The following is a 9813-nucleotide window of genomic DNA, read 5'->3' as shown; positions in this document are numbered from 1 at the left end:
ATTCCCTATCACCCGAGATGATTGAAGGTGGGTTTGCACCAATTCTCCATTTCCTTATAGGCATCAGGCTCATTTCACCTGCTAATTTCTCCAGGATACCAGTGTTTAATTGTTTGGTGGATGCATGCTTCTGACATTGCACTGTTCCAACTAATTTCACAATTCCATGGAGTTCATTATTCTCTCCATTTTTGTTTTCTTCTGCTAACTTCATCAAAAAGTGACTTACATGTGCAGAGATGCACAGCCACGATTCCACAAATCCTGATTTATGTACCCATACCTGACACCTACCCATTCTTATAAGAGAAATCCTTACATTCTGAATCAGTGAAGGAAAACTAAGCTAGAAAGCAAATTTGCATTCCGAGGGACTGATTATATCACAGTAGTATGACTGCACACATCTTTCATAGAATTTCAGCCTGCATTTTGATGGATGCTTATGGCAGCCCATTGAAAACTGAGCTATTCTGATGGTGAGCCACTGCAGACAAATCCAGTCACTGTGCACTAACAGATACCATATGCAGCAGTTTAAGAGCCCACAGTGTTTTGCCCATGGCGGCTGTAAGTTCAAGTGACCCCAAGTGCTTTCTACATGACTTGGAACCCAGGATATAAGGGTTAGCTGGACTCCCTATACCTTGAGGTCAAGCACCTGGGGCCGTCCAGATGTTGCTGGATTCCAACTCCCATCAGCCCCCACCCACGTGGCCAAGTGGTCAGGGATGGTGGGGACTGCAGTCCAACAACATCAGGCGTTCCATAGATTCTCCATCCCTGCTGTACATGGTTGGAGATGACAGCTCAGTTGCAGAGCACAACTAGCATCCAGGATCTCCAAGGTTTGACCCCCTGGCATTTCCAGATAAAAAGATCATGTAGCAGAAATCTTGCCTGCCTGAGAGCCTGGATAACTGCTACTGGTAAGAGTTGACAATACTTAGTTGGATGGATGAATGTCTGACTTCTTATAAGGCAGATTCTCTTTTTCCTAGATCCTGGAAAGCAGGGGAAACTTTGACTTGTACGTTTCCATGTGTGTTTGTGTGTTATATGCAAGCAATGGGAGCCAACGTTGCTTGTATGATATGCAAACATGGAAGGAAGGCCACCTGTTCATGGGAGCAGCCAAACTGGCTGAGGAATGTAGAAATTGGGAGCTGGGAACCTGTGGCCCTTCGGGTGTTACTGGACTCCAGTTCCCATCCGACCCTGTCAGGGATGATGTGAGCAACATGTGGAGGACCACAGCTTCCCCATTACTGTTATAAAGGGCATGACTCTGGTGTGAGTCTGTAGGTCCCCGTCTGCTTTCAGTAATAGTGATGGGCTACATCACAGGTCTTCTGCATCAGTTGCCACAACAGGCATTTATTACATGTTTTACCCTGTTAAGACACTTGGGTATTTTTTTTTTTTTTAATTACAAATGCAAATAATAACAACACCCACCAATCCAGCACAGGTTTGTGCAGCCAAGCACTCTGCAATTGCCTGAGGGGTTAGGGGGTTTGAATCCTCTTACAAGAAAGTGTACACAGAAGACAAATGGGTTCCCAGAAGCATTCTGTTGGGATTGGGAAAGGCCCATTAGCCTGGATCTTTATTCAAATGTAAAATGAGATTTTAGCTCTCATTATTATTACTGTCTCGAGAAGCTCTGCTTAGGCAGTGCTCTTAAGAGAGGCCTGGTTTTCATGTTTCAATAGCCCTTAAAGAATAATAATACCGAAATAAAATCCAGGGAGTCTACACGGCTTAGAAACTAAAATGTTCTGAGGGCCCTGGATCTTGTGGCAGTGGGTTCCAGGTACTACAGCAGGGGTAGGGGACCTGTCACCCCTCATATGTTCTAGATTCAGGTAGGTAGCCGTGTTGGTCTGATGCAGTCAAAATACATTAAAAAATAAAAAATTGTCCAGTAGCACCTTAGAGACCAACTAAGTTGGTTATGCACACTTCTTCAGATACCTCATATGTTGTTGGACTCCAGGTACCATTGACCTCAGTCACCATCGTCAATGGCCAGGAATGATGGCAGCTGTAGTACAGCAAAGGTTCAAAGGGCCAAAGATTCCTTATCCCTGAAATATAAGCAGATCCACTCCAGCACCTAGAACTCCTACAGTGTGGTCTAGTGGCCAGAGTGTTGGACTAGGGCAGGGGTCAGCAACCTTTTGCAGCTGAGGTCCACCATCCCTCAGACCATGTAGTGGGCTGGACTATATTTTGAAGAAAAAAAGTGAACAAATTCCTATGGCCCACAAATAACCCAGAGATGCATTTTTAAGTAAAAGCACACATTCTACTTATGGAAAAACACGAGGCAGGCCCCACAAATAACCCAGAGATGCTTTTTAAATAAAAGGACACATTCTGCTCATGAAAAACAAGCTGATTTCTAGACCATCCGTGGGCCGGACTGAGAAGGCGATTGGGCTGCATCTGGCCCCCGGGCCTTAGGTTGCCTACCCTTGGACTAGGTTCTGGGAGACCAGGGTTCAAATCGCCACTGGGCCATCAAGCTCACTTGGTGACTTTGGGCCAGTCTCTGCCTCTCAGGATTGTTGTGGGGATAACTATGCATGCCACCTTGAGCTCCTTGGATAAAAAAGGTGAGATATAAGTGCAACAAATAAATAAACAACAAAACAAACACTGGTGGTGGTATAAGAAGCTTATGCAAGCAATCTGCAATCTGGCTTTTATTTTCCTCAAAAGAGCTCAAGAATACATCAGGGTGGAGAGCCCCTTCCATCCCCACCAAATTCCCTCATGGGGAAAATGGCTGAAGAGGTGACAGCCATTCTCAAGCTTTCTTTCAGACACACACTAAATGCCACACTCTCAGTAAATGGCCAGCCCTCTGAGATTGGCTAGGCTGAGATAATGACTGATTGAAAATGACTCAAAATAAGGTTTGTGGCTGGCCAGGGATATGAATCCAAATCTATCTATCTGGTGTCAGTCTGATACTTAAACTACTCAGGGTTGGCTCAAGATATTTTGCTGCCCGAGGCAGACCAGCAAATGGTGTTCCTATGCCCACAAATTGAAGGTTCTTGGTACCCAAAGCCAGTAAAATTATTTGGGCACCCCAGGTGCAAAATCCCACAAGCGCCTCTCTCCCTTCTTGGCAGTAAAAATAGAATTAAAAATTAAATGACTCTTAATTTGCTTCCCTTTCATGACACCGAGCACCAGAAACCTCACTCTGCCCAATGGTAGGGTTGGTCCCATGACCACAGCGTCACAATGGCTCTTGATTTGCCAGCAATCGATACTTAATACACACAGCACATGTATTTAGGGGCAGGCAGACAAGCACTTTGTACACGACCCTCCCCAACAACTGTATATTAAATGAGAAGGTGCATATTGGAAAGTTCCTTTTATCAAAGGGTTTAGGATTAAAATAATGTAGAGAAAACATCATGGAAGAAGCATACAAAGCCTAGCTGGCTATAGATCTTGGGTCTGATTAGCAGTAAATTCTTCTAGATAAGCCCCATTGAAATGAACAGATTTGCACTGGCTGGCATGTTTTGATGGATACTTATGCAACACAACTTGCACGACTGCTTGACACTGTGATATTCTGCAGTGCCTCATGTGTTCCTTATGTGAATTTGGTTCTAAAAACCCCCAGTTCCAATCTCCACATTGCTAGTGACCGGAGTACAGCATTTTTGAGAAGTTCTAACTGGTCAAATACATGGCGACAACAACTGATGATAAACAGGGTGATTATCAAAGGCATCCGCTTTAGAATATTTTTTGTAAGGTTGCTGACCTCCCCAAGCCTTCGAGGGCAGGAAGGGTTATAAATCTAATGACTAAATGACTCATGGGGCTTAAAGGAGTTTTATATCTCGGATAGATGTGCAGGTATAAGCAGGAAAAAAAGACTGCACCCCTGATAAGCAGAGTAAAAAAATCCACTCAAATTGAAATTGAATGCTCCAGTCTTTAATTGCCAATACCAGATGACTTTTCCTGGGGCTTGGTTTCTGGTGCCCCTTAGCATATTGCCACAGTCTGTTAATAACCTTTCATGTAGGCTGTTAGAGTTTATGGTTTTCAGAGTGACAGAGAGTATTAAATGCTTTATATGAAGCATGGAAGGGATGGGTAGAGAAACGTGGACTTAGCCGGATGAAAATGCCACCAAGCAATTATTTTAACACACAACAAGAAAGTTAGTGCAATTTGGAACGCCAAAATGTCATGTCCAAGTGCCAGCTTCAAGTGAGAAACTCACACTAGATCCCTGTGGAAAATGTAAGGCAGTTATCTGTGCCTCAATAAGGAAGGCAGTCTGTGGTAAATAGTGGTAGCAAGAGACCAAATTCCACACCTTCCTGACAAATTAAAAACAGGAAAATCACGTGGTCCAGGTGATAGCTACCTGAGAGTTCTTAAAGAACTCAAATGTTAAATTGCTGGTCTTCTAAGAAACATCTGTGACTTGTCCCTAAGATCAGTTTCTGCACCTGAAATGCAACCAAAGTAACACCATTTTTTAAAATAGATCCAGGGGGAATCCATAAAATTACAGGGCCATTACTTCACATCTGTCCTTAGAAAACTGGTGGAAAGCATTATTAAAGGTAAAAATTTCAAGCATAGAGAATAACAACCCTTGCTGATTTTAATTTTTTTTAACTTGGGGGAAAAAAGGTAAGTAAGGACACGGCAGCGGTGTATGAAATGATGCATTACATGAAGGATGTGGATAGAAGTTTCCCTGTTTCTTTCATTATCCTATAATGTGAGGTCATCCACTGAAGCTGAACGTTGGACAATTCAGGGCAGACCAAAAAGAAGCACACAGTTAAACTGTGGAACTCTCTACAGCAGGATGTACTTGTGGCCAACTCAGACTGCTTTAAAATGAGTTTGGACACATTCTAGGTAAGTTGCTTTGGACCTTTGTTTTAAATAGCAACCAACTAATGCAATAAATAATAAAACAATAAATAAGGCAGTAAGTGGCTAGCAGTCGTGATGGTTATGTTCTGCCTCCACTCATGGGCACAGAATGCCTCTGAAAAACAGTTGCTGGGAATCTCAAGTAAAGAAAATGCTGTGGTGATGACATTCTGTGGGGATCTGCTGGGCATCTGTGAAAACAGGAAGCTGGGCTAGATGGGCTTTTGAGCTGATTCTGCATCACTCTTCTTCGGATGCATAGGAACATCAGAAGTTGACTTACGCCGAGTCAGCCCATTGGCCCATTTAGCTCAGTATTACCTACACTGAATGGCAGTGGCCCTCCAGGGTTCCAGGCAGGAAGATTTGCCCACCAGTACCTTGAGATGCCAGAAATTGAGCCAGAGGCCTTCTGTACACCTAACAGATGCTTAAGCTGGAGCTATGGCAGTTCTCATGTTCAGGCTGCAATGCTACAAATGTTTATTTGGACCTGAAGATCTCGTTTGCCCCTTCTCTGTGTGAAAGGGCCTTTGCAAATACAGAACCTTTGTGACATCTCCCTTTTACCTTAACTGTAATGCTTTTCAGTGAATTCAGTACGCAGACACCTCTTGGCTATTTACAGACAATTCACATATGCACCGTTTGATGACCCTAGCATGGAAGAGATGATGCACACATGTGAATGTTGACATCACACAGACACAGCCTTCTTCTTGCCATAGACACGATGTTATCCGGTGGAGCGAGTCCATGCATTCAGCTGCCGGCTCATCAAGCCCTGGTTTGCACAAGACTTGACATCTCTGATCTTGGTTGATGTGCATATCTCAGCTGATTGTGTGGCCTGACTCCGCTGAAAACTATTGCACTGAAGAGGCCACATGGAGGCTCTGTCTGCAATGACACAGTCTCACACATAAGCCACCACTTGATCCTGCAATACATGGGCAATGCCACCAGCCAGCCTTGAATAACGTTAAATAAGTTGGAGTTCTTGTTATTAAATATACCAAGAAAAAAGCACAGCAAGAACTCAGGCCAATGTAAGTTTCAATAGCGGGAGTGGGCAGCTCCTGGAATCCTGGCAGCCCAGCAAAGCCCACTGCTGACACCTTACCCATGCCCCCCTTAAACATTCATTGCTTATAGCACCACACCATCCTTTTTATTTTCTACATGGACCCTGATGCAATGTCGCTTTGGGGTACTGTGGGGTATTAAGATGGCAGGCCCCAGTGCAGATTAAGGACATGTCATTTTAATTCCCCACAAAGCTCTGGATCGACACTTACAAATGGTGCTGTGGAAAATGGAAAGGGCAGCTCCTAGACCTTCACTGGGGGGTGGGGCTGCCAGCCAATGGCAATCTGACTTCTACTTTTATTGCATGCACACCAGGACATTTAAAGCAATAAGTGTAAGCCACTTTAAGCAGTCATGGCTTCCCTCAAAGAACTCTGGGAGCTGTAGTTTGGTAAGGGTGTTGAGAGTTGATAGAAGACTCCTGTTCCCCTCCCACAGCTACAATCCCCAGCGTGGTTTCACAATCAATTATCCCTCTTCCCAGGGAACTTTGTTTAAAGTGGAATCACAGAGCTTTAAATGTAGGGTGTGAATGTGGCTCTAAGCGACGCAGTTTCAATGGACATCAGCCATCGAAGAATTTCCATAAACACTAAGAGAGCCATTTTCAATCACTCTGAATCCCATGTATGCATTATTTTGAATATTATCTCTTTTGTCTTCTCGTCCAAGACTACGACGTCTACAGAACGCAAACATACCATTTCAATGGGCTAGGAAAAGATACTCTTCAACGGACGGTGCTTGCTATTTTAAGCTTCATTTGGTTTCATGTAATGACAATTACGTTCTTCCTCCTTTGCTGCCTCAGAGTGCCAAGGACGTCCTAACTATCTACGGCAAGAGCATCCTCCTCAACTAACGATAACTCCATGTTATCGTTTGTGGAAGATTTCACTCGGAAATTAAAGGAGCCGTAGAGCTTGGCCGATTCCTTGGAGGCTGCAAACCTGCTTCTCCTGTAGAGCTCGCCTTTCCACATAGAGATCATGAGCAAACTGGACAGTACTACGCCCCCCAACGTTAAAAGGCAGAGCCCGGCAATCACACAACGATCCAGGTGAGCCCCAATCTTGGCGCTCTCATTCTCCAGCCGCTCCATTTCCCTTGCCGCCACCGTGCTGGGATCCACGGTCACGTCCCTGGGGACCACGTAGGAAACGATCACTAGCAATATCCCGCTGACCAGGAAGAAGATGGCGCTGATGAAGCCATAGTCTATTGACTTTCCTCCATCAGCTTCCGAGGCAGCATCATCGTTTTCCTCGGAAATCAGCGAGGGTGGATCGTAGGGCCATTCGAGGGGCATCCCTCCAGCAGGGTCAGGGTGGGGAACGAGATCCTGGCTTTGGCAGCAGCTCTTGTGGGCAAGACGTCCTGCGTAGTCCAGATTGTTGACATTTTCGTCCACGAAAGTGAAGGACGTCTCCGATTCGCAGCAGCAAGCTCTCTGTTGGGTTGCCTCCTTTGCTTCTTTGGGAAAGCTGGGATGGCAGGTGATCTCACCTGTGGTTGTACATTCTGGGCACGGTGAGGAACCAGTGGTGAAGGAAAGAGGGGCTTCAGCAAGATCTGCCCTTTGGATGGCTTTGCAGTGCCTCTCGCAGCATTCAGCAGCCATGGATATGGTTGAAGTCCTTCCTGCACTTTCACCGGGCTGTCCCTGACCAGGGGGAGTTGGCACGCTCCAGTCCATATTCTGACACTGATCGGACTGACCACCCTCTTTGGTGAGGTACAGAAGCTCCACGCATGCCATCGGGAAGCCCCCTTAAACTAGCCGTGGTTTACCATTCATAAGCCCATGCTTCAGTAAACAGTGACAATTCCAACCTCTCCATCAGGCATGAAAGAGCACTTGGCCAACTGAAGCAATCTACTGTTCTCCAGCCACTCTTTTAGCTGGGACACTGTTTCAGCCACTACCCAATTAAACAAATTTCCTTGGACAAGCATTCCTTTTCAATCTGCAAATAGAAAGGGGTAGGGGGAGAAAACAGCTTCATCATCAAGATATATTATGAGGCTAATACAGACTCAAACTCATTATTCTGATTTTGTCCAGCGTGTGGGTACATTTGTGTGCATGTGTGTGCGTGGCAGGCAAACAACAAATGCGATTGTTTTAATCAAGCACTTAAAGCCGAAATCCGCTTGCCGAACTCAAATCTATTAGGAACTCTAATCAACCTTTGACACCGCTATCCAATTACAAAAAGAACCCATCGGAAATAAAGGGGAGGCATAAATATATATCCATAGCTTCCCCCTGAAAGGCAAAGACCATCAAGTTTCAAACGGAGGAAAGTGCAAACTCAAGAAAGAAAGAACTAAACTGGGGGGAGTCCACATTCAAATGCGGAGTCTAATTAGGAAGAAGCCAGCAAATCCCTTGTAGCTCGGCAAATCCAGGATCTCTATTCTCTTGTGGAAATCTGATAATCCCAGGAGGAGGGAAAGGAGCACTTTCTGAAGCAGATCTCCAGCTCCGATTAAAACACACACACACACACCCGCCACGCTTGCAATGAAATTATGCTCCTCAAAGACAGAGGATGCAAAGAAACGGAGAGGAACGATGCGTTGCGTGCAAGGCAGAGCGAAAACTTAAAGAACAACCCACTGACCTTAAAGAAAGGGGATGGGGGAGGGGAAAAACCCCAGCATGGACTTTTATCTATCTATCTATCCATCCATTCATCCATCCATCTATGAAGCAAAATATAATTATTATGAATTATATCTCCAGAGAGCTGCTGCCTTCTGGGCGCCCGTGCCAACAGACTGGGTTGCGGGATGCCCCCCCCCCCAAAGCCGTGTCACAGCCCAGGCTGGCACCACGGAGACCTTTCCCTGCTTTTTCCTCCCCGGGGTCTGCGTGCAAACTCCAGGCGGACGCGTTTCTAAGGGTCGTCAGGAGGCGGACTCGGGTGGCCCCGGCAGCTGGTTCCCCTTCATTCCCCTTCTCCGGACATACCTTTCCCCGCTCACTTTGCGCCCACCCGGCGGCGGCGGCGGCGGAGGCGCGGCGCTGCCCATCCCGCTGAAGTCTCGCCAAGAAGTCCTGGCGGCCGCCCTCCTCCCGCACGCTGCTCCGCCCGCCTCCCGAGGGGCTCGTGGGGGGGGGGGAGGAGGAGCTCGCGGTGCATGCTGGGAGACGTAGTTCTGCAGGGGAAGGAGATGCGGGCAGGCGGCAGGGTCCGGAGGCAAGTTCCTGCGTGGGCAGCCCGGGGTGGTGGTGGCGGCGCGGACAGAGTGAGAGGCCGCCGGCAGCGCTGGTCTCTCGGCGCGTGGGAAGCCATGAAGCGACGTCCTTCGAGCATGTGCAGAGTGCCGCCCTCTCCGCCCGTAAACGAGCGAGTTAGCGCCGGCCGCAGAGGTTTAGGATCGCAAAGGGAGTTTCGCGCAGGGGCGAGAAAGCAGAGTTGTCGCTGGGGATGGGCGCAATTCAGCAAGATCCGTTCCGTATTTCATTGTGGTTTCCTTACCTCTCCACCTCAACTATTGCTCATTCATTCATGATCATAGAATCGTAGAACTGTAGACTTCGAAGGGACCCCAAGGGCCATAAAGTCCGACCCGCTGCAATGCAGGAATCTCAACTAAAGCATCCGTAACAGATATGTCTGTGTCGCTTTTCACTCACGCCAGTGGCAAAGCGGCTCACAAACAATAAATAACCGCGACATAATAGAACATCACAATTCATCAGTAGGACGACCAACCCTCTCCTACCAAACACCGTTAACGGCAGCAACTAAAAAAAGGGAAAACGAAACAGCAAAA

The 9813-nt window shown here is 46.7% G+C and overlaps 1 protein-coding gene across 1 annotated transcript; it reads right to left on the bottom strand.

Moving 5' to 3' along the window:
* Positions 1-6349: 6349 nt before the first annotated feature.
* On the bottom strand, positions 6350-9142 carry TMEM74 (transmembrane protein 74). Its single transcript, XM_083450701.1, has 2 exons — positions 9005-9142; positions 6350-7994 (listed from the first exon to the last, which is right to left on the bottom strand). Exon 2 carries the CDS (start codon positions 7784-7786, stop codon positions 6854-6856), a length of 933 nt encoding a protein of 310 aa, XP_083306827.1. The 5' UTR covers positions 7787-7994; positions 9005-9142; the 3' UTR covers positions 6350-6853.
* Between the last annotated feature and the right edge of the window lie 671 nt (positions 9143-9813).

The sequence above is a fragment of the Podarcis tiliguerta genome, assembly GCF_965153285.1.
Source record: "Podarcis tiliguerta genome assembly, chromosome: 7".
In the NCBI taxonomy this organism is placed as follows: Eukaryota; Metazoa; Chordata; class Lepidosauria; order Squamata; family Lacertidae; genus Podarcis; species Podarcis tiliguerta.
Note: the sequence above shows the minus strand (reverse complement) of the source record. Positions and strands in the feature narration are given on the sequence as shown.